Source organism: Oryza glaberrima, chromosome 7, assembly GCF_000147395.1.
Source record: "Oryza glaberrima chromosome 7, OglaRS2, whole genome shotgun sequence".
Lineage (NCBI taxonomy): Eukaryota > Viridiplantae > Streptophyta > Magnoliopsida > Poales > Poaceae > Oryza > Oryza glaberrima.
Window position 1 is genome coordinate 17565218 of NC_068332.1, and position 24164 is coordinate 17589381.

Consider the following 24164-nt stretch of genomic DNA (forward strand, 5'->3'; position numbering starts at 1 on the left):
ACAGTAACGACATCTCCAACAACAATGCGGTCAAGCTGAAACGTGACACTGTGGCAGTGTGGCTGCACTGCATTGTTCTTGATTTGATGTGTGGAATTAATGGTGAATTTGTGATCGCGTTACTGCTGCTGCTGCCCGTCGCGCCTCGCCTCCTGCTTCTTCTTCTCCTTGAGGAGCTCGGCGAGGCCCCGGAGCGCGACGCCGGCGTCCTCGCAGCGAAGCAGCATCTCCGACACCTCGGCCGGCGTCGCCTCCACGCCGGCGAGCAGCTGCCGTATCTCCGGGAACAGCGGGTGGTCGTCGACGAGGAAGTAGTTGTGGGCGAGCGTCTTGAACGCCTCCCAGCCGCAGTAGCGCATGTAGACGTGCATGTCCATCCTCCCCGGCTGGAGCAGGCGCTCCTTGTAGTTGGTGGTGAACACGATGACGCGCTCGTCGCTGGTCGCCGACCACAGCCCGTCGATGAGGTTGAGCAGCCCGGACAGCGTGACCTTGCATCGATCAAGAAAATGATCGTGGTTGATGCTTGGTGCTGATCCGTGCTTGCTGTGGAATTCCGCTGCGTCTCCCTCGCCGTCTCCATCACGAACGGCACGTACCTGTCCATGGCCGTGGCCGTGTGCTCGGCGTCGGCGTCGAAGCTGAGCTCCAGCAGGAACTCGCGGTCGCCGCCCTTGGCCTTCTTCTCCGCGCCGCCCGTGGCGGCGGCGAGAGGAACGGACTGCCACGTGAACTCGACGCCGTCGAACACGTCGGTGGTGGAGTCGCCGGGCTCGATGAACAGGCGCGCCCTCCACCCGTCGCGGCCGCCGTCGCCTTCCTCCCGGGGCCTTGGACACCGTGAGCCCCAGGCAGCGCACGTCGCGCGGGTCGAGCCGCGACGCCAGGTACGTCCGCGCGGCGTCGAACAGGAGGTTGCTGTCCTCGTATTCTCCACCTCCACCTCCGCCGCCGCCGCCGCCGCCGCCGGCGTGGCTCCGCACCACGAGCGTGCGGCGCTCCCTGCTCCCCCACCCGAGCCGCGCCGCGGCGCGGAGCTCGTCGGGGAGCAGCTCGCGGGCCATGCTCCGCGCCAGCACGGCGAACGCCGCCGCCGAGGCCGCCGTGCCCAGCGCCCTCCGGTACGCGTCCACCGCCTTCCCGCCGTACGCCGCCGAGGAGGAGTCCATCCGACCGACGGCGAGCGCGCTCGTCTTCTCGCCTTCTTGGAACTTGTGGGCTCTGCTTGCGCTCATCAATGTAGGAGTAGCTGTAGAAGTAGCACAGAGCACAGTGGCACTAGGCCGCAGTATAGGTGCTGGATGGTTTCCTTAAATGGAAGCTGCGGGGGTTGAGAGATTCTTGGGTTTTGAGGAGGGGGGATGCCGGAAAGGGAAAGCGGATTCCGGTCAGGGAACCCCGCGTGGTCGCGACGGCAGAGAAAGGCTGGGAGAATACTGGGCTTCACCAGAGAGGGGTCGGGTACACTGGTTGACTGCTACACTGGCAGGCAAACTGCCACGCACCACGGGGCACGGTCTCGAGGCGTGCCTCCTGCGTGAAGCGTGAATGCGTGATGCACGGCTACACGCTAACACTTGTTGCATGCATTCGATATACGATGCGACGGATCATCCAATGCCACAAAGCTCCGTTCTAGTTTTCTGTTCATGGGTCTCTTCAGGAACATGTTTTTCCCGTATCTTTATCTTTTTTTTTAGAGAAAAGGCCAACGGCCCAGCTTACTAGCAAGCATAAGAGTTCTTTACATGACCAACAACAGTTTTGCTGGGCTTACCAGCTAGACCTGAAGCACACAAAACACCTGGCTTGTAACAGCTAAAAAAGAAAAAATTAACCGCTGCTGGCACAGCACAAACAAGCTAGACGGAATAAAACCTAGATCTTGAGCCTCCAAACATCTTGAAAAGCCATGAGACAAACAGAACTTCCACCTCAAACGCCAGTTTTTCTGACAGCCTTCCCCCGCCAAAACAAACAAGACAGGGAACACTTGACAACAGCGACAAAAGTCAGCTAAGAACTCCTGAAGAATCAACGTTTGCATTGTTGCATTGTTCGCCTGTCCCTTGGATACTGACACGGAGTGATTCCTTTAACGCATCCAGTTCTCCTCCACTGATTCAGAAAGGAAACAACTTTGTGAGGCAAGTGAGAGATATCAACTATTAACTTGTTATTAAAAACCCAATCATTTCGAACTAGCCATAAAACCCAAAAACAGGCCACAAACAAAGTGATCCACTTAGAGTTTTTCTTCCCCCCATTGCACTGGATGAAATGCATGAGATCGTTCCTATTAGAAGGAATGCTATCCCAACCAAAGGCATCTCTCATACAGCACCACAGGTATCTAGCTGGAGGGCAGGTGAAAAAAAGGTGATTAACGTCTTCCTCCAAGCCGCACAATTTGCAATTGGGACTACCACCCCAGTTCATTTTTTTCAGTTGTTTGGCCACTTGGACCCTCCCCTTCATGGCCAACCAGAATAAGATTTTGGATTTCAAAGGGGCACGAGCCTTCAGAATGTTCAGGGAACATACATCCTTGACACCTCCGTATCTTTATCTCATGTTTGTGAGACGTAGAAAGTCAAAAAAAAAAATGAAATTGCTAACCTTCTGTCAACAAAAAATACATTCCCGAATTTTACCGATTATGGATCAGTGCATGTTCTTCACGATTTGTTATTACATGTGCTTATTCTCTAACTCCGACAATATATTCTTCTTCTTCGTCGCCGATGTCAATCTAAACTCTACTAGAGAATCGACGAATTAGGGTCTAGATGTGGGGTACTGGGGTGGGGGTAGAGGGGGTGGGAGGGGGAGGTCGCCGGGATTAGAGGGATGGTCATGAGAGATGGTGGCCAAGCTATTGGCGGCGAAACGAGCGGGCGGTGAGGCGCCGGAGTCGCGGGGATAGAGGAGGACGGTGGACTAGCGTTGGTGGCTGGTGTATCTCGCCGCCAACAGCTTGAGGAGGAAGGAGACAGGGAAGGGGGGCGGTCAGGAGGGGTCTCGCCGGCGCCATTGTCGCCTTCCGGCGAGGCCTGGCACTAGGACGGTTGGGCGGCGGCGACGCAGGAGGGTGTGGAGCGCGCTTGCGTGAGAGAGAGGAGCGAAGTGGTAGTAAGATTGAGGGGAGAGGGGATAATAAATTAAGGTTAGGTGTTCACTGCACGAATCTTAAAGCGATCTAGACAGTGACAGTCCAAAAAATTTTTGTAGACACCGGTCGCAATTGAAAACATATAATTCAAGGGTTGGGAACAAAATTTGTGCTGTTTTTTTTTTGAACGCTCCAAGATGGGCTAAATTACCCAACGTAGAACTTGCACTTTGATCAGAGCTGTTCCCATTGGCATCGCCGTACTGCCGCGGAGTGGCACGACGTTCTCAGGCTGTGTGCGTGGCATGCAAAAGGCAACAACCACTCTCGCCGGCTCAAGTGCTGGAGTGAACTCGCACCACACCTTGGGGGAATTTAACTATTTGCCACTTTTAGATTTGGTAATTGTTCAAATGCTTCTCTTAGGTTTGCAGTTAATAATATGCCATTGGAGAGAAGAGTTTTTCCAATTTTTTGCCACTTTTCGCACCGTACACCGCCACATGGGCTTGCCAGAGTGGAATTGCACGTGAAATGACCATTATACCCCTGCATCGAGAACCCTAAATCAGCCCTAACCTCTCCCTATCTCTCCCGATTGATTGTATAATTCATTTGACTGATATATAACAAACAATATTTAGTAATATAGAGCTACAACAGAGACCATATATATATATATATAGGACTGCACACACATATATATACACATACAAGGATTAATATTTTCAGCATAAATATGCATACATATATCTCAACAAACTGAACATGCACACAAATCGAAATAACAAGCGATACATATAGCAGAAGCGCCTCAATTCATCACATCCCATCCAATATCTTAATTCATGAGCCATACAATTCATAGGATCATTGCAGGCCACACATCATTACAAAAGCAGTTTGTTGAGATATATGTATGCATATTTATGCTGAAAATATTAATTAATCCTTGTATATATATGTGTGCAGTGCTATATATGTATGGTCTCTGTTGTAGCTCTATATTACTAAATATTGTTTGTTATATATCAGTCAAATGAATTATAAAATCAACCGGGAGAGACAGGGAGAGGTTAAGGCTGATTTAGGGTTCTGGATGTAGGGGTATAACGGTCATTTCACGTGCAATTCCACGCTGGCAAGCCCATGTGACGGTGTACAGCGCGAAAAGTGGTAAAAAATTAGAAAAGCTTCTCTCTCCAATGGCATATTATTAACTGCAAATTTAAGAGGGGCATTTGAACAATTGCCAAATCTAAAAGTGGCAAATAGTTAAATTCCCCCCACACCCTGGCCTGCATGTGACTTGATCGGAACCAGAACCAAGGCCACAAAATTTATTGAATAACATTTTTTTTGAGGAAAATCTATAGTACTACGATTAGTATGTCAAACTATCGGTATACATTTCATTAAACTACAACAGTAATTAATAATTTAGTAATATAGAACATTAGTATGTCAATTGAATTATGCGAAGATAGTTGCAGTTTTGTAAAATTTAAACTCTCTTTCCCTTCTCTATTATTTTTTTTGAGAACTTCTTGTCCTTTCCAAATTCTAAGATGTCAAAAACCCAAAATTTTGTTGTTAAATACAAACATGTACAAAATTGTAGTACTACTTTTGCTTAAATATGTGACAAGCACAAACATATAGGTGCGGGCTACCGATTTTTTTTTTACGCAACGGGCTACCGAATATGAATGTATACCTAAGGCCATCAGCAATACGTGTCCCAGGGTCGTAGCCCTGGGAACGGCCGTGGTCTCGCTAGGGGATGCGTTCCTCGCCACCTTTTTGCTGTGAAACCGAACCAAGAGACGCATTGCAGAGTGCATGGCTAGGTGAGTGTCCCATAGACACCGCTACCACACCATATTTTACCGTTTCACCCCTCGCCCTCGTTGTTGGGAGTAGGCGACGACCAGCGATGACCCCGCCACGGCGACGACCCCACGACAGCGATGACTCGGCGACGACCCCGCAACAGCGATGACTAGGCGACGACCCCGCGACGGCGACGAGCGGAGGAAGAGGGGTGGCGGCGCGGCACACGGCCTCCGGCGACGACCCCGCGACGAGAGAGAGAGAGAGAGAGAGAGAGAGGAGAGAGATGGATCCGGTGGCGTGGCACGCGACCTCCAGCGGCGACGATGGATTCGCGACGACGACGACTAGATCCGCGCGCCGCTCGCCGTTGACCACCACGCTCATGCGTCGTCGACAGCTGCGCGGCGGAGTAGGCGGCCCTCCTCGTCACCCTCGCCGAGGAAGCTCCGGCAGCAGCGGCAGCCCTCCTAATCTCCCTCGCGCTGCGGCCGTATCTGGCGAGGGAGAGCGGATGGCGAGCGGCGGCGGCGGGAGAGAGAGGAGAGAGGTGAGCGGCAGCGGGGGAGACCGGGAGAGAGGAGGGAGGTGGCTGCGGCAGGCTGCTACTACGGAGGGAGGCGGCGGCAGGCTGCTGCTACGGAGGAAGGCGGCGGCGGCGGCGGCGAGATTGGGCCGGGGAGAAGAAGCGAGAAGAGAGAGCGGAAGAGAAGAGAAGGAAAAGGAGAGTGGGCTGGGGAGGGGTATTTAGGGATTTTTTTTCATCTGGACTACTTTGGGCCAAGACAACCATTGTGGACTGTAGTATCCTCACCGGGCTGATTTAGATTTTGAGGAGCCCATCTAGAGGTATCTTCCATTGTGAGCTGAGTTTCTCTATGAGTGTCCTTAGTTAGTGAGGACACTATAGGAGTGGCTCACATTGTAGATGCCCTAATTTATAGCGTTCTTTATGAAATGCAAGTACCAACCAAGTGTTAAAACGTGGCAAATATATACTCCCTTCATTCTACTAAGATATAAGCAATTCTAGAAATTTAAAATTTATACCAAGATATAAGTATTTTTTAACATAATCTACCAATCATCATGCCCCTAACTCATAAGCAATAGTGGGTTGAGATGGTTGTTAGTAATAAAAGTTCAGTAAGAAAAATTGCTCTTCGCTATATTGTCGAGAAAAAGCGATGGCATGGTCGAACAAAAAAACCGTTGGCCAAGCCCGGCCCAGTAGAGGCGCGTGAGTGTGCATTTCGAAATCTGACCGTTCAGCGCCCAACTGCATCTCCCGCTCAAACCCCAAATTTCCCCTAACCCACCACCACCGCGGCGATCCCCCGCTCCTCCTCCCCTCGACTCGAACCTTCTGGAACCTTCCCGAACCTTCTACAAGCAAGCACGCTTCCCTTCCCCGACCGCCGCCATGAGCCGCCGGGAGCCGGCGGTCTCCTCCCCCTTCCGCGACCTCTCCAACCTCCGCACCCCGAACCCCAGGGCGCCGCCTAACCCCAAATCCTCCGCCTCCAAGGAGGAACCCCTCCCTTCCGCCACCCCGACGACCCGGCGCCGGCGGGGGCCTCCTCCTCCTCCTCGCCCCGGCGCGGCGACCGCGACGCCCCTCGCCCGCCGCCTCCGCGCGCTCGAGCTCGACCAGTCGCGATCCGCCCGCCGCGCCGAGTCCGGCCGCGACGGCGCCCTCCGCGCCTTCGCCTCCTCCGCCACGTCGTGGCTCTCCCTGCTCCTCCGGGACCCCTCGGCCTGCGGCTGCGCGCCTTCCGCGGCCGTCGCCAGGGTCACCCGCGACGCTCCTGCTCACGGCGTGCAGGGCAAGCGCGACGCGGTCGATGGGGAGCGCGCGCGTGGGCGGAGCCCGAAGCGGCACCGGGGTGGTGAGGATCGCGGCGGGCCGGGGCCGAGGAGGAAGACGATGACGCCGGCCATGGCGGCTTCGTTGAGGGATTCCCTGAGGGAGGTGTGCAGCCTGGATGACGTGACGGAGAGGATGGGCAGCCACATGAGCAGGGAAGCGTGCGAGGAGGTGCTCGTCATGATGTGCCAAATCTGCAAAGTGAGGATCACTTCGTTAATTCATCTCTAGGATTCATATTCTGCAGCGTGTTAACATGGTTGTAGTTAATTTTGAAATTGTAGTGTTATTAAGAAGCTGAAATAGATAGAATTATTTCTTGTGCCCACTTACTCTAAATCAACTTTTGATAGCTTTGCAGTTTGATTTACTTTTGTATCAACTCTAGTTAGGATAGGTCATTGTAGGTTGTAGCATAGACATGATGATTATATTATCCTCTTGGATATGATGAGTATTATTGGTAGCATGGTGTATGTTAGGTTGCTGTGCATTTTATTGTTTTTGAGACTGTTTGTTTGAGAATGATATTTAGTGGTGAACTCAACTTCGTTATCTCCATTTTTCTTCGGTACAGCATCTTTCTCTGTAATTTTGTACTTTTCTAAAATGAACCTAGACTAGAAATACTAGAGTACCTTAAACACAAACCTTTTGACTGACATTGCACATACCACCGTGGATGCTCTAAGTGGTGATTGTTTTTGCAGAACATTGATAATGGGAGGTTAAAGATGAAAGAACATTGCCCCCTTGTTTCTGATCTCAGGCTGAGAGATAAAGCAATAAGAATCTTCATGTGTTACAATCCTAAGTGGCTCAGGATAGGACTGCATATTGTCCTTGGGGGTGATTCCTGGATACAGAATGAATCGCAGAAAAAGGACAAGGAAGTTGCCTTTCTGAAATTTGTTCTGGAGAAGCAATTGTTTGTTCATATGAATACACAACCTTCCGCTCTCAACAAGGCGCCCGAGGGGCACCGTAGAGCATGTTATGCTGAAGCGGCCAGCAACAGTATACTGAAAAGGTTATTTCTTCTTGTTGCTGCCTTAGACAGAGCTAAAATAGAAAGTGGTTTACCTTCGGAATCTGGAATCGATGGCCTCGATGGTGGATCCCCTTTGTTATTTTGTCGCCAGACCGAAATAAAGTCTAGTCGGCAAATTGTTCAGGGTAACAGTTCTGAATTCACTTTCTTTTGACAAAATTATATGGGTTTTATTTAGCTGATTTCATCTTATTTTATTTGTTCGTCACATGTAGAGTCATTGGGGGAAGTCATGCATGGAGAAGGTGATCTATTGATGCATCTCAATATCATGGGATATAAATTGAATTATCAGCAGGTATTCTGGTTGCAAGCGTTATCTGAGTTATAAAGTTTTGTAACGAAGTCCTGAACTGTGCTGTTTTTGTGTTTTAGTTCCAACTCTCATTTTGAAATGGTTTAATTAAAGTTTGCTTTAGGATATTTATTGGAGTCTTCTAATTCTGATTCTTTACCAGCTTGCTCTATCAGAGTATGATTTCACTGTAGGAAATTTATTTGAAGATCTTCAAGATGGCATAATTCTCTGTAGAATTATTCAGCTGCTAACATCTGATGCATCGATTATTTTGGTATGAATTGATTTCTTCTACATTAGCTAGTGATATTCTCACTGCAGTTTTTATTTAAGGTGTGAACATGTTTTATTTCAGAAAGTGATTGCTCCATCAGATACATATAAGAAAAGATTGCATAACTGCACCATGGCAATCCAATATATCAAGCAGGCTGGGTTTCCGTTGTCTGATGCAGATGGACTCTCAATCTCTGCGGAAGACATTGCCAATGGGGATAAGGAGCTAATTCTAGCGTTGCTTTGGAACATGTTCATTTATATGCAGGTTAATCTAAACTCGTTCAGGATCACCTTTCTCTTCTCAAATTTTACTTTTGTTGTAGTACACATTTTCATTTTTCCCAAAGATCTAAAATTCTGGAGTATGGACTGTTTGATGTTTAATAGTAGGTTTAAAACCCACTACATAGACCACTCAACTGCAACCGAGAGCCTAAAAAATACCTAAATTGTTACTTGCCCAAATCTGAAGGTTTGCTGTAGCAACTTCCCGATTAGTGAATATTATATCACAGAGACTATAATGGCCCATAGGTTAACTTATTTTGTGATTGTAATTGTTAAGTCTTCTCTTTCTAGTGCATATTCTCAATCTAAATTATTAAAATTATGTCACAAATACTACAATGATTCACCATTGTTTTTTGCGTTCACGAAAAAAAAAAGCGTTCTCGCAAAACTATCTATTTCTGCAGTTTGTAAATCAATTTTGTTCAAAATTGTGTTGCTAAGGAAATGTTTCCATCTAGCTTGTTTAGACTTATTATGTGCTGAACCTTAAGCTACCATGTCTTCAAAAATACCTTTTCGTTGTTTGCTCTGTAAATTTTACTGTGTTGTGTTCTTGTGCAGTTACCAGTGTTAGTAAATGAAACTTCAGTAGCTCAGGAAATATCAAGGCTAAAGGCACCAGTATCAGTGAGTATTTTGTACTCGAATATTCAATTCTGTGAAGTTTTTTAAGTCCAATTTAGACAATACTAGCACTCATAACTCAGAAGTTAACATAAATATTCATACCATTACTCGAAATTGCAAGATGTACCTTAGTAGATTGGACCTATGGAACAGTCACTATATATTTTCCTACCAGACTGACTAAATCATATGGCTGCTTATTCCTTTATGTACTCTGTAAAATAGTTCCTGTTTCTTACTGAACTATTGCCATCAAGTACTGCTTGAACTAACCAAATGTGTAAGCATTGCGCTGGCAGAGAAAGAACATACATGCTCGGCAGTGCTAATGTATTCCGTATTCTTGTGAAAGCAACATATGTGGAATTTTATTGACAGATCTGTTTTATATATCTGCTTCTTATTTTATAACTATGGTGGGAGTACTTTTCTCCACTAAAATATCAGTTCTCCATTTCTTTTTTTTTTCAGGAACAATCAATCTCTGAAATGAAGTCACAGACTGGTTTGCTTTATGATTGGATTCAGGTAGGCATAGTTTCCCTTTTTCTTCCGTACTTGCTCACCATATGTATGTCTCTACACTCCAGTACATTTTCTTCCTTTGCCATTTTACAGGTTGTATGTGCAAAATATGGCATTAGTGTGGAAAGTTCTTCCCAAATTGACAGGAGAGCTCTGAATTACTTCATCAGCTATTATTTGAACATCAATATTCCTAATTTTCCTTTGAAGGTTCTCCCTGAGTTAAATTGCGATCTCATGTCTCGTTTTTTATTTTTTTACCATTTCTTGACATGTCCATGTTTTTCATGTTTGCTTGTTAGGAAACATTATCTGATTGTCGAAAGGAATTGTTCAGTTGTCATAAAACAGACATGATTGCTGATATCACCACTTATCAATTCAACAACATTGGAAAAGTGCTTGCACAATTTCTTCAGGTAGTAACTTATTTGTTTGAACAGCAAGGAGTTGTTTGTTTCTAACACATTTTCTGCATTATGCAGGACCTACCTGGTTGGGATATCCTAGCTAATGATGTATTATTTGATGGAAAAAGTGCAATAATTCTGCTCGCATTCCTATCTTCACATCTGACTAATGTCAGACGATTGGTAATCTTTGTTCATCACTTTCTTGTTTTATCTCGGTTGTTTTAGTCTTGTTAAAAGCACGCATGATGCATGTCCTTTGATTATATAGGAGCAACTAAAGAATCTGATCGATTCAAAGTTGGATCATCAAAGTCTGGTTACTGAGGTTTCTCCTAGGCGTAGATCTCGAGGAACAAATGACATGAAGTGCCATTTTCCTCAGACAGAGGAGACAGATGGTTCACGCAGTACCCGAGGTATGCCTGTTATATCTTTTTGTGGTTCTAGAGAACTTCAATTGCCCTGTTGTTATAGCGAAGATGAAAACTTTCATTTCCTTATAAGGTTATAACTGTATGGTTGTGCTCAGTAAACTTTGAAAGTACTACTGTAGGCAACATCTTATGCTTCTGCAATTTTAATGAAGCTCGTTATTAATGTTTTGCAGAGTGGGCTGCAACAGTTATACAAACTCAAGCTAGAAGACTTAATGCAATGAGCAAATACTGTAAGCTTAAGAATGCAACACAGCCATGCAACAAGGGGCATGATCCTGCTTCATCCAGTCCTCTGAAGAGCATTGCTGATAGTAGCTGCATAGATTCAGCCACTAAGCTTGTGTGTGAGGATGATGTGGACTGCAGCAGCAATTCCTGTCAAGTTTTGTTCTATCATGATCCAGTATCTACCAAGGTCGACTTCCTGTTCTGCAGGAAGGCAATGGCTGCTCGAAAGATACAGTTTGCCTATAGAAGATTTGCCCACAGAATACGTTCAAGAATTTCGGCTGCAATTAAGATCCAAAGCCATTGGCGCTGTTTCTCTGTGCGGATACATTTCAAAAGGCAAATTCAAAATATTACTACCATCCAAGCTGTAGCGAGGTGTGTTTTGTGCCACCGGGATTTTCAGAAGCAACGCCATGCTGCAATAGTGATTCAGAGAATTTTCAGAGGATGGTTAGCCAGAAAGAAACTACTAGGTTAGAATGTAAATCTAACATGATTCATTCAAAATATACACTGGAAATGGTTCCTTTTGTGTTCTTGTTGATTGCTGACTGCCCTTGCTCATGCAGGCTCTTGGTCACCGGGATCTGGTATAAACTTTTGTGCACTAGATCAAAATCAGCATAAAATATCTCATCAAAGTACACAGCTGAAGATTGTGCTATATTCAGTCCTAAGGTTACAAAGATGGTGGAGAAAGGTCCTTTTAAATCGGTCTATCAGAACATCAGCAATCTCAGTTCAGTCCTTTGTTCGTGGCTGGTTGATTCGAAAACAAGTAAAGCAAATTCTATGCGGCGTCTATCTCATTCAAGTATGCCACCTCTTTACTATTCTTATGGACTTGATGAATGATAATATGGTTTAAGGGGATAAAGGTATATTTGATCAGTGTATTTGCAGAGATGGTGGAGGCAGGTTCTATTTCTTGAATCAAGGAAGAGATCTGTGATTGTTATCCAGGCTCATGTCCGGGGATGGATTGCACGGCAGACTGCTGCTAGAAACAAGAAGCGTATAACTATAATTCAGGTACTGATCAACTACAAAGTTATGATGTTTAGATAGGATCATTGGAGGGTGGTTCAGACTTCAGTATAACTTTTCCCTTTTTTTGGATATACATTTGAGCCTGTAAAGATGACCATATGCTTATTTGCTTACAGTCTCTTTTACATACAGTTGTAATTTACTATGGTTGTGTATTTTTAACTGAAAGTCAGCTAACTGACTTTTGCAGTCCTATGTTAAAGCTTATCTTCTGAGGAAAAGATCGAAGCAAGAAATTACCGATGACATCATGTGTCTGATCAACAGACTGATTGCTGCAGTATCACAGCGGAGCATCAGCACTATTCGACAGATTTGTGCAACATTAAGTAATATACTCTCAGAGTTTTCTATTCTGTTACTCTTTGATATTGTATTCTTAGATTATTGCAGTTAACTCATTAACCCCTTGACACTGGTAGTGCACTAATATTTTACTACCAGTAGGCACATGATTCAGAAGTTGAGAGTTTACTGTTTCCGTCTTGTTTCTCCAGGTACGGCTACAGAGCATTCGGAGAAGTGCTGTCAGACAATTGTCAATGCTGGTGCTGTCGAAATTCTGCTGAAGCAAATCAATTTGCTGAACCGTGGAGTTCCAGACCAAGAAGTCCTGAAACAAGTGCTCTTCACTTTGAGAAACATCGCACGATTCAGGAACCTTCAACCAGTGCTAGCTAACACTCCACAGGCAGTTGAAATTGTTTTCCAGGAGTTGCTGAGGTATCATTTTCCACTACTAATTGTCCAGCTGCTCATAAGATATTTCAGTTTTCTAGTTAGTTTCGTGCTGGTGCAATGTGATGAGATAGTAGTAACACCATAAGTCCATAATGGCCATTTGCCTTCAACATACCAGATTTACAACTGATAATAAGATTTTAAGGTGCGAACTTGTTGGCCCATGCGCTGTTCCGAGTTCTGAACATTGGAGAATTGGCTGCCTCGCATAAAGCTGTATTTCGTAGTAACAAGTTTTTCCTTCTCTTGTGATGCACCTCAGGAGCAAAACGGAAGGGTTCTTCGTCGCGTGTGATATCTTGAAGAGGCTATGCGAGTCGGAAGAAGGCCACAAAATCGCACGAGCTCTGAAGCGCCACATCAGAAGGCTGGGCTGCCTGGTGCAAGAACTCGAGAAGAAGGTGGATCTTGACAAGAGGTGAAAGAGGGAAACAAAAAATATGCAGCCTGACTCTCAGTTGCACCGCCTGACTATCGAGTATTCATTGACTCACATGCCTCTCTTCTCTTTGCAAAGGAACGGACGCACCGGAGTCGCTAAGGACAACAATTTGCGGCGGCTCGGGGAGGCTGTCACCCTCCACCATCTGCTCACCAACGACCATTGTTGATGTGGTGATAAACTGATGATAGTCGATTCGATAGGCTTTTCACCTTGGAGTTGGAGGTGTTGGCTTTTGGGGGTGATTTAGGGCACAGGTGGATGTGATTTTCATGCGCTTGTAGATGATGTAATTGGACTCTGGATTTGCTGAAAAAAAATGGAGTTGCAGGTGTGTTGGCTTTTGGGAGTGATTTAGGGCACATGTAGAGGTGTTTGCCATGAGCTTTTTGTAGATGATGAAGTTGGACTCTGGATTTGCTGAAAAGGAGCATCGGCTTGATGTGTGTAACAGAGTGCCTTCTGATAAGTGCTGCGTTTTTCAATGGTTAAGTTCCGTAGTACTTGGAAGTTGGAAGTTCTTCATGCGACTTCACAACGAAGTGGGCGCAGGAACGCATAGGCGCAGGAAGGCAAGAGGGTATTAGCAACAACCTGAAGCTAAGGCTCTCCTTTCCTAACCTCTGATTCTGCACTAGCTTTCGATCCCCTTCTTCCTAATGTTTCCACTTTCTAGGTATACGCATCTATTTCAACGATATTATCAGGGTTCCAATGCGTGCAGCTTGCAAAGCATTGCAGCGTGAAAGGCTAAAAGGTTGTACTTCCTCTGTCTCACAATACAAGGGATTTTGAGTTTTTACTTGCAACGTTTGACCACTCGTCCTATTCAATTTTTTTTTGCAAATATAAAAAACGAAAAGTTGTGCTTAAAATACTGTAGATAATAAAGTAAGTCACAAATAAAATAAATAATAATTTCAAAAAAAAATTAATAAGACGAGCGGTCAAACGTTATAAGCAAAAATTCAAAATCCCTTATATTCTAGGACGGAGGGAGTACAATGTAAACCCAAACTACTCAAGAAAACAAAACTCAAAAGGCACAGGAATATCTCATGTACAAAACAATAGGCTAACCAGATGGTAGTTTGGTTATTGAAGTAGAACGAAAGAAATCTATCAGCTGTATTTGCCTATGTCCCCATTACAGACATGACATATAAGGGCAATTCTAGCAACAGACCTAGATAACATTACATACAGGCAAGCACAATACAACGATCTATTGTACATGTACACCCCATCTAGCTAGGCCTATGTCATAACTCATAGTTGCTAGACAACACTCAAGTTACAGGAAGAAGAGAATCATAATTGTTATGCTCATGAGTCAGTCTGCCCTCCATCTTCATCAGCTGGATTCTAGATTGATCGGGCGCAGCATTTGAGTTGACCTCCGCCTTCGCTTTCCATCTGGAGTCAGTTTAATTGACGTCTTCACTGGAACCTTGCCATTTTTATGCCCATGTTTCTTAGGCGACTTCTGTTGCGCTGGAGAGGGTTCGCCACTGCCTTTATTTCGTGAAGGCGAATTGACCCTCTTTCGCGCGAAACGTGCCTCGATTTCCGGTCTCTGGTTGGGACCAATGAGCCTTACATGGAATGGGTTGGAAGCCGTGTGACATACCAACCCATTCGTAGTTTGTCCTTTGTCCAGATCAACACTTCTACCGTTCACCTGAATAGGAAGGTCAGAAATGTTTGGCGTTGCGCAAAATTATGACTGGAACAGGAAGGGGATTTACCAGCTGGAGAAGCGCAGAGAATGTCCTTGCAACCTCATACTTTGGCTTGCCACTAACAATCTCACTGAATGATGCAATCCCTGCATTCTCGGTTCTTGATGAGAGCGTGTCGATGATTTGCTCTCCATAAGAACCAATATCAAAAGGTGGGTTTCTATCCTGAAAAGGTACAGATTGTTGTAATAATCAGCGATAAATTAATGTTCCAATTTGCAGAGTAGCTACTCAACCACGCGACTTGCCTGCTCTTCCAAGGCGTGCTCAATTCGTTCTTTCCATGTCGAAACTCGTGCATCCAGCTCAGTCTGCTGTTCAGCCTCAGCTATGCTAGCAAGGAGAGCATCCTGGGAGGAATTTTCCATGTTACATTGAAAAGTTATAGTGCTAAGACCTATTAGTGACGAGTCATCCAATGGTGTCAAACTATTCCAAAAATGTTTCATATAGCATGTCTGGTAACCCTTATATACTTTTGCCAATATGTTGGTTTGCATGGAATCAAGTCACTTGAAATCGCAAGGATAAATAAAGAACTACTTATATAAAAGAAAATTGAAAAGAGAACTGCACATAGGAAACTATTAACTGTACTTAGTATTTACCAGATGTGACCGACACAAATCTTCAAGGCTTTCATGCGCATCCATGCTATCCTGTGTACCTTGAGCTCCATCCAATGTTGCATCATTATTCTGATAATTGGTAAACTAAACACATTATTATGACAACCAAGTATTGGGTGACTGAACACAACAACAAAAAACAAAAGAACCTTATCAGGGTATGTTGGTATGTCCATATCAACATCCATATCACAGACATCATCTGGCATATCTGGCTCATGAATATCAAAGTCATTTACACCAATATCCGGCTCATGGCCATCCTTCAAATCTCCAAACAGGTGACTTTCTGGTTCTCCATGTTCAAGTGACCTCATAAGCTGTAATTTGATGAGTCACAACAAATTAATAAGTCAAAAAAAAATCTGATATGTTGACTGAGAATAACACATGTATGTAAAACTGATGAGAACCTTTTCGTACAGAGGAGGAGGTTCAGGAACATGATGTGTTTCCTGCTGAGATAGATGTACTTTAAAGGATGCACCATCCATCTTTTCCATAGGAAACAGAGATGCAATAATGTTCCTTTTGGGAGCACCAATGACCTGCCTTGCAAAACTTTTTACTGTTCCAACACAGAATAGGAAATATGATCCAAACGTATGTTTAGAAATGTAAGGCGTGAAAATAGAATATAAAAGAGACTAAAAATAGCATCCAGCAGATAACTTGCAATACCTTTCCTACAAGTCCTGATCTTTAGGTTGCCAGGTTCATGGGGATTCAATGGCCTCCATGGATCATCATCATCATCAGAATCATCTACACACCCAGCGTCTGCATCATCTGGGTGGGGCATGTCATTATCAGGAAAATCATGGTCAGCAGGGTGAACAGACCAATGATCATCATTTACATTTAAGTCATCGATATGTTCTTGGGTTTGATTTGCATTCATTTCTTGAGATTGGTCGGGATTGCTCTCCTGAGTTTGATCTGGATTTCCCTCTTGGACTTTTCCAGGGGTAGGTCTACGACCGGTGCCCCCAGATCTTCCATTTGGGGAACAGAAAACATTGGTTCGGCTTTTAGACCGTGCAGAGCTGCCCCTGCCAGCGAATATATCTTCTTTGGCAGATTGTTTTCCTTGCAAAAAGTCAGAAACAGCTGGTGCATCACATGGATCCAACAGGAGGAAATCTCCGAAAAAGCCACATGTTGCTAACTGCAATACAAAATAGATATGCCCGATTCAGTAAGGGAAATAAACAAAAGCATGCCATAATTGCAAGTAAGGAGATAAAATGTTACCAAATATAATTCTAGCTCGCTCGCTTCGCTATCCAGACAGTCTCCTTCAAACACCAGCAGATTTGCTGGTGGCCTCACAATTTTTTTTAGCAAGTCATCTCGATCAATATTGTTATCCAAAGTGGTCCTTGCTTCCACTGGCAATCGACAGGAAATCTTAGGTTTCTTAGCATTTATTTCATTCAAAGAATCTGGATGGTAAAATATGCACTGACCTGGGACATCATCTAGCCCTGAAAACACATCATCTTCTTCATTCGGTACTGTGCTAGGATCACTTTCATTAGCTTGAGCTGAGCTATTTTCCTGATCTTGCCTGGAATGTTTCAGATGTTTAACACAATTTGCAGCCAAATTAGAAAAAGAACAGCATGTGGTAGGATCAATGAAACACTGCATATATATCAATGCAAGATAAATTAAGTGCTCGATGCCTCGATTACACATCACATACGTACGTTAAATTATGATATGAGCAGCCATTAGAGGAATCTCTGTTAACATGGCTAACAAGGTATAAAATAGGTCTTTTATCCTTCAATACCCTAGTATGGTCGTAATTTGCATTGAACCTTTCATTTCTGAAAGTGTAATAAAGAAATAATGTTTTATTTATTTATCTCTCAAATCAAATGCTTGAAAAATTCCTGGATATTTTTACTTCTTTCAATAATTAGAATTTGGCAAGGTCCTGCATTAACTAAAAAAAGGGAGGGACACCAACTTGCTAGATGTTGACCGCCTAGAGTAATTGAAAAGCCCAACGAATAGAGAACGATTTGAACCATCCTTTTACAGACCCAATGCTTGGAGCTTGCACAAAGATTTCACCTATTTAAAAATGGCAAGGAGTTTCAGCATCCAGCTAAAAAAGGATGGCCACCACCAATGCGAGTCCTAGGACTCGAACGCAGGTGTGTGAGGAGGCTAAACAGCTTTGCCACCACCAAGCCACTGGCCTCATCCAGATTAGATATATATGTTTTGAAATAAAAGTTTGCCATGCATGGTGGAGCTAAATCCCAAGTGAAAGGTCAATGAAAGGAAGAAATCACTCAATCATATCATTGTTTCCGCACTCTTAATTTCAATAAAAGCACTGAATTTTAGAGTTTTTAGTGTTCTAAATTGTACTGGGCAACACAGCTGTTTGCAGATGTTCTATGAAAGGTTATTACTACAAGATATTCGATTACGCGGACTATTAATAGCATGCATTTATCACTGTTATTCAGTTTCAGGCCTATTACAAGTAGCTTTAGATTACATATATTGTCCGATATAGCAAGCTAGCACATAACGGATAATGCTGATACAAAATCACATCTTTCATTCCTTACTTCTTTTGCGAGAGAAATTCCAGCGCGTTGAGCACCAAGGTGTACAAATACTCCACCTTGCGGCTGTAAACCTGGACTGATCCCTGCAGTAGTAGTGCAGCTGCACACAAAATTAACCGTAAATGAACAGGGTAACAATCTGGTGCGCAAAAAGCAGGCAGCTTTCTTTCAAGAAAAAAAAAAAGAACTTCACAGCCTAACATCGATGAGGTTAACCTTAGTCCCAAGAAACCAAGAGAGAGTAAAGACAGGGGAGCAAAAACACCTAAAAGAAGCTGCTTTCCGTAAAAAAAAAAATATATCCCGTGTTTCTACGCTGCAATCCTCCGTTGATAAAATCAAGAACTCTGCAAACCTCCCAAAAAATCCTAGCCCCCCGCGCAGTACAAACCCTAAAAAGAAAACCCCACCTTCGGCGAAGTTGACGGAATGGGCCCCGTCCTCGCCGCTGATCTCCCCGGAGCAGATCCTGAGGAGGTACTCCTCGAGGCTCTTGGCCACGTCCACCTCCCAGTTCGACTCCGGGTCCCGGTTCGCCTGCAGGATCGGGAACCTCGCCCCGCTCGTGCTCCCCTCCCCTCCTCCTCCTCCGCCGCCGCCGCCGCCGCCCTCCATGCCTCCCCTCCTTACCACCAAAACCTACATCCACCGAGGACACGCCTAGGGTCTAGAAGCTTCTGGAATGGTAGGCCTCCGAAGCGTGGAGGGGAAGGAGAAGCGGGAGGAGAAGATTGGGGTTAGGGTTGGGAATTGGGGAAATTTTTCGATTTCGGCGTGGTCTCTCTTCTCCCGCCCGTTGGATTTGGAGAGGCGGGGATTTTCAGTTTTGGCGAGGGGCCTTTCTGCAATTCCTGTCAAGTACAGGAGGGTAAGTGTAAAGGTGAAAGGAGGAGAGACAGTTTTGCACTAAACCCCCTCATATTTTTTCGGCTTCCGGTCCGGTCTGCTTCATGGGCCCGAACGGAATGGCCACCGATTTAGGCCCATATTTGTTGGGCCCGGAACGGGATTATGACGTAAGTGCGGGCCGGAGTGTGACTAGGGCAAAGTGCATAGGTTGTCCCTCGTCTTATCATCGAATTACAGTAAAACCAAATATATGATATTCCTCAACTTATAAAATCAGGTCACTCAGCGTCCTTAGGCGGTTTTGATCTAGGTTTGTTCGATGTGGCTGTTGAGTCAGCATAAACATGTTAGTGAAACCTCCTTTTTTTTCTTTCCCTTCCCCCTCTCTCGTCTCTTCCTCCATCTCTTCCTCACATCTGGAGTGGCGCTCCAACAACGGTACGGGCGGCGGCGAGCAGTGGCTAACCCAAGGACCCCAACAACGATGTGGGTAGTGGGTGGCGACCGACATGCTCCACTCCTTGCTCCCCTCCTCTAGCTCTGTCTTTCTCGACGTCCCCGCCCTTTCCCCTCTCTCCCCTCTCCCGGTGATCTCGAGGAGCGGTGACGGTGGACGAGCTCCACGTGCTCCTCTCCTCCACCACCCTCTTCCTCGGTGCCCCCGCCCCCTCCTCTCTCGTCAATCTTGAGGTGGAACGCGTGGCGACGGGCCTGGGACTTCTCCGCGTTCGTCCGCACCTACACCGCCTACCTTGACGACTGGCTCCTCACACCTCCACGCTCGCCGTTGTTGTGCTCGTAGTTCTCACGCTGATTGCATCCTCTGCGCCAGCCACCACAACTTCGTCCATCCGCGGCGGCGGCGGCGGTGCCAACAACCATACTATCCTGCAGTGCAAGATCCTGCTCGACCCAGACATCATTCCGCGCCTCTCGCGCCAGAGCGTGCTCTTCCTCTCCCGCCCCACAATGTCGATCGCTTCCCCCGCCTCCCCGACGGCCACCTCAAGATCATCCTCTATATCCACAACCACCCCTGATACTTCCGCCTCATCATCGACAGCCTCTCCTACATCTACAACATCAAGGAGGCGCTGCTCACCGCCAGCCACGATGGCTACTTCCCAGAGATGGACGAGTTCGTCCAGGACAGGCGCATCGCAATGGCGTCGGGGTAGACGAGTATATAGCCATCCCAATGCTCCCCCTTCGCCTCCCCCATGCTCCCGCCGCCGCCGCCGCCCTTCCCTTATCCCGCATTGTTGCCGCCGCCGTCGCGTCGTCCGGTGCCGGTTGCCGCATCTCGCTCCGGCCCACCAGCCTCCTCCTCACGTGCCGAGCGGCCCACCCAGACGAGAAGAGTGAAAGAGAGAGGAGGAAGTGAGAGAAGAGGGGAAAGAGAAAGGTGATGACGTGGACACCCTGACACGTGGGTCCCACGCTGACTCGGCTGCTACGTCGGATAAAATCAGGGTCAAAACTGCCTAAGGATCCAGAGTGATCCCGTGTTGTAAGTTGAGAGATGGTATATATCTGGTTTTGCAGTTGGGGGACGATTTTATAATCCAATAACAATACGAGGGACCTCATATGTACTTTTTCCATGTGATTATGGCCGAACGTGCTGGCCAGGCCATACTAGTTGGGCCGAAACGATTAGGCCCATTGTAGTTGGCCCGGAATCGGATCACCACAACCCTGTGGCCCATTAACGCTAGGCCGCAATGGCGACGCGCCGCCGACAAGGCCACCGCTGGGCCAATCCCGGTATCCAGTATGCGGCGGCGCCGTACATCACGTCGTCGGAGGAGGAAAGGTGCGCGTCACCTTCCATAAGCGTCGCCGTCATCGCCCATCAGCTTTCTCACACCAACAGTAACCAAAATAAGAAGATTTGGCAATATCCACACCCAACCATCTCCAATTCTCAACCACAAAAGGCACAAATCATCTCCTTGACAACAGCACAGTCAAAACTAAATCCTTCACGTTTTACTGCGACAGAACAGAAATAGAGTACTATAGCACAAAAAACAACTGATACTACAAGATAACGAACAGGCACTGCCAATTTAGCAATTTTCTGAAATTCTGAAATGCCTGAGAATTGTACAGTTCACTATACTGCTATTACTTCCCCAATCCTAAGCTCACAGTGCAACTTAAATAAGTAATTAAGTAATTTTCTTGATTGATATCGAATCACTAATCAGGCTGCTCGGGCGACGGGGTCGCAGGCCGGGCCGCCGCCACCGCCGCCGCCGGCGGCGAGGTTGACGACGGGGCGAGCCCGCGTATGCAGCCTCGGGACGGTTACCCTGAGCACGCCGTGGGTGTACTCCGCCGAGATGCCGTCGGCGTCCACCATCGCCGGCAGCCGGAACTTCCTCGCGAAGCTCCTCCGGCCACCGCCGCCTCCGCCGTCGCCATCGCCACCGTCATCAAGCTCGGTGCGGATGACGAGGTACATCGCGTCCTCCACCTCCACCCTGATCTCCTCCTTCCTCACACCTAACCCCACCATTCCTCTCTTCGTATCAATCAAAGAAATCAAAGCACCAAAAGATTCGATGAGATGATGTTTTTGATTGATTACCGGGGAGGCTGGCGGAGTAGAGGTGCGCGGCGGCGGTCTCCTCCCAGCTGACATGGCTGCACCTCTGCGCCGCCGCCGCCGTCGCCGGAGACGGAGATGACGACGAGAGGAGGCCGAGGAGATTCTGCCACTGGTGCCACTGCCACGGGTGGACCGGGCGCCGGAATCTTGGGCGCTCGTGCACCTCCTCCTCCTCCATGGGGTAGTAATAATCCATGGCAGGCGGATTCTCCGGCCGGCGTCCGCATCCCGGTCACTCTCCGGCTGCATAAATAGCCGGAGAAAGGGTGCAAGATTGCAACTTGTTGCAGCAACCAACAAGTTGTGGTTAGGTCGGCTCGATTTCCTCCTCCCAACTTGCATGTGAGGTCCCCATGTGCGGAAAGGGACGGCGTACTGCAGACTCATCTTTTCGTTATACTTATTAGCTAAAATTTAAAATTTTTTTATTTTATATTTGAAATTGATTTTAAGACTTTTTTCATCGAAATTTATTTTTAATCTTTGTTTTTATCGCTAAGAACATGTATAGAAAAGTTTTATTTATATATTATTTTCGCTTACAAATATGTTGTTTGGTTCATTTCACGAATAAATCTAAAGATAGAGCTGTTGAATAAAAAAGACGGCTTTGTCTGCAAATATCTTGGTTTCACCTCTGTCCATGGCTCCAGCCAGTAAAAATTCTATTACTACTACGTATCTTTTTTAAAAAGGAGGGTAATTTTTTTAGGGCTAACAATATACTGTTAATCTAAGCTTACCACGGTGAACAGCTCAAATTGAGTGTGAGTGTGAGTGTGAGTGTGGGCAGAGTACCTGAATTTATATCTTCTGAAAAATGAGTGTATTGGAATTTTAGCTAAGAATTAAATTGTGAAGTCATTTTTTGTTGGAAAAAAGTTTTTTTTTTCTTTTTGTAGATTCATGGGTCATTGTCGGCCGTACATTATGATCCAACTTGAACCGATTGAATAAACAGGAGACCTAGAGCTAGAAGTTGGTAAGATGTCCATATATACTAATGGTTATAATATAATGTAGCGGAAACAGAAAAATCACAGAAACTTTTTAGGTCAAGCATCCAACGCTAACGGAGGCATCGGACGCCCTCCTTCCCTGTCTTCTTCTCTCCCTCTTCTCCCTTCCCCACCTCTATCATATTCCAACAAATAGCAATCTAGAAAAGTGAGCCAAGCCCTCGGAGCAGAGGAAGACGATGTCGCTGAAGAAGGCCCTGAGCACATAAGTACCCTAACTCACCAGTGGTGGCGGTGGCGGCACTGAGAGGAGGAGGTGCACTGAGCAGAGCAGAAGGTGTTATTCTCAGAGATGATCTCAAGCTCACCAGACGCGGCGCCACAAGGAGGAGGTACAACAGTCATCGGAGAGTACCCTGAGCTTGCCGACGCGGCAACAGTGTCATGAGGAGCTGCAACCATCGCTGGTTGTGGACCCGAGCTCGGTGGTGGCGGCACAAGAAGGCGGTGCACGGGGTGGAACTTGAGGCACCATCGTCAGTGAAGGTGAGGCTGGTGGGAATGTCAAGCTAGCGAGGATTGTTGTAGATTATTTTTATGTTGCACACAATGTTTGTTGATGTTTCAAATCCGTCTTTTTGGTACTTGCTTACACTGGTAATTGATGTTGCAGATGGTATCTTTGAATGTTGCACATATCGGTTTTTGGGTGTTGTGGTCAATGTTCTTGAGTGTTGCATCTTATTGCAACATCTTCGATAAAAGCGATGAAACATTTTTCAACGGATGATGAAATATTAGGAAACAATTCATTTTGAAACATTTTTTTTGGTGATGATACATTGCAACATTTCTTTAGCACAAGGTGAAACACTATTCGAAGATTTGCAAACCTCCGAACACATCCAATTCCTAATCGTCTCCAAAAAAATCACATTAACTCCTTTGTGAAAGCTTGGTCAACTAATTTTTGCTCCAATTTGGCAAAAATTTCTACAAGACACTAAATAACTTGATCTTTGCTAGAGGATATCGCAAGAATGTGGCTTTGCCCATGAACGCCCTAAAATTTTAGTGTTTTATTGAAGGACACCACATGCAATATTTTATGATTTTTGTTTGTTCTAGAGAGAGGATTTTTACGAAATGACCATTTTCACCCCTAGATATGTTGCACATTGCACACTTTCTTGAACCCAAGAGGCAAGTGGCAAGACTCTGCCTGATGTGGCCGCCGGGTTATAGTTGGTCACATCTCTGTTCAGAGGGAGTAAGCACATCTAGTGGCAAAGAAGTTTGATTCTATGGGCAAAACAGTCATTTCGTGAAATTTCTCTCTCTAAAAGTGAATATTTTTAGGGTGTCCACGGGCAAAGCCATGTTATTGCAATGTCCTCATGACTCCTACAAAGACCATGTATTTTGGGTATCCCATAGCAATTTTTGCCTTTGTTGATACAATAACGAGTGAGTTCATGTGTTAAATATATGTATTCACAAGGTAATTGACATGCACTCCTAAATATTTGCAATAGTGCTTCTTTTCATGCCTCCTACACAATCTACCCGATCATATG

General features: G+C 45.9%; 3 protein-coding genes and 1 pseudogene across 3 annotated transcripts; 1 reads left to right on the forward strand and 3 right to left on the reverse strand.

Annotated features, from left to right (window-relative positions):
- LOC127780252 (protein HYPER-SENSITIVITY-RELATED 4-like) lies at positions 1-5582 on the reverse strand (annotated as a pseudogene).
- A 619-nt stretch (positions 5583-6201) lies between these two features.
- On the forward strand, positions 6202-13667 carry LOC127778508 (uncharacterized). The gene is made up of 18 exons (XM_052305128.1): positions 6202-7013; positions 7523-7988; positions 8079-8161; positions 8322-8435; positions 8517-8705; positions 9293-9358; positions 9830-9886; positions 9977-10093; positions 10186-10302; positions 10369-10476; positions 10565-10712; positions 10904-11437; positions 11534-11778; positions 11868-11996; positions 12205-12343; positions 12512-12737; positions 13018-13173; positions 13273-13667. Exons 1-18 carry the CDS (start codon positions 6369-6371, stop codon positions 13364-13366), a joined length of 3633 nt encoding a protein of 1210 aa, XP_052161088.1. The 5' UTR covers positions 6202-6368; the 3' UTR covers positions 13367-13667.
- A 601-nt stretch (positions 13668-14268) lies between these two features.
- Positions 14269-18962, reverse strand: LOC127778334 (condensin-2 complex subunit H2). Its single transcript, XM_052304920.1, has 11 exons — positions 18573-18962; positions 18163-18262; positions 17038-17138; positions 16823-16959; positions 16250-16736; positions 15982-16136; positions 15718-15888; positions 15548-15637; positions 15188-15289; positions 14946-15104; positions 14269-14878 (listed from the first exon to the last, which is right to left on the reverse strand). Exons 1-11 carry the CDS (start codon positions 18775-18777, stop codon positions 14552-14554), a joined length of 2034 nt encoding a protein of 677 aa, XP_052160880.1. The 5' UTR covers positions 18778-18962; the 3' UTR covers positions 14269-14551.
- Positions 18963-20970: 2008 nt separating this feature from the next.
- LOC127779967 (18.8 kDa class V heat shock protein) lies at positions 20971-21929 on the reverse strand. Its single transcript, XM_052306900.1, has 2 exons — positions 21608-21929; positions 20971-21522 (listed from the first exon to the last, which is right to left on the reverse strand). Exons 1-2 carry the CDS (start codon positions 21822-21824, stop codon positions 21221-21223), a joined length of 519 nt encoding a protein of 172 aa, XP_052162860.1. The 5' UTR covers positions 21825-21929; the 3' UTR covers positions 20971-21220.
- Between the last annotated feature and the right edge of the window lie 2235 nt (positions 21930-24164).

Excerpts from the sequence above, each read along its gene's own strand:
- LOC127778508 (XM_052305128.1), top strand. The coding sequence starts at position 6,369 with ATGAGCCGCCGGGAGCCGGCGGTCTCCTCCCCCTTCCGCGACCTCTCC. Across the intron at positions 11,997-12,204 it reads AGCGTATAACTATAATTCAG|TCCTATGTTAAAGCTTATCT; the intron begins GTACTGATCAAC and ends TGACTTTTGCAG. Across the intron at positions 13,174-13,272 it reads AAGGTGGATCTTGACAAGAG|GAACGGACGCACCGGAGTCG; the intron begins GTGAAAGAGGGA and ends CTCTTTGCAAAG.
- LOC127778334 (XM_052304920.1), bottom strand. The coding sequence starts at position 18,777 with ATGGAGGGCGGCGGCGGCGGCGGCGGAGGAGGAGGAGGGGAGGGGAGC. Across the intron at positions 15,290-15,547 it reads ATTTGTGTCGGTCACATCTG|GATGCTCTCCTTGCTAGCAT; the intron begins GTAAATACTAAG and ends AATTCCTCCCAG. Across the intron at positions 15,105-15,187 it reads AGCACGCCTTGGAAGAGCAG|GATAGAAACCCACCTTTTGA; the intron begins GCAAGTCGCGTG and ends GTACCTTTTCAG.
- LOC127779967 (XM_052306900.1), bottom strand. The coding sequence starts at position 21,824 with ATGGATTATTACTACCCCATGGAGGAGGAGGAGGTGCACGAGCGCCCA. Across the intron at positions 21,523-21,607 it reads CTACTCCGCCAGCCTCCCCG|GTGTGAGGAAGGAGGAGATC; the intron begins GTAATCAATCAA and ends TGGTGGGGTTAG.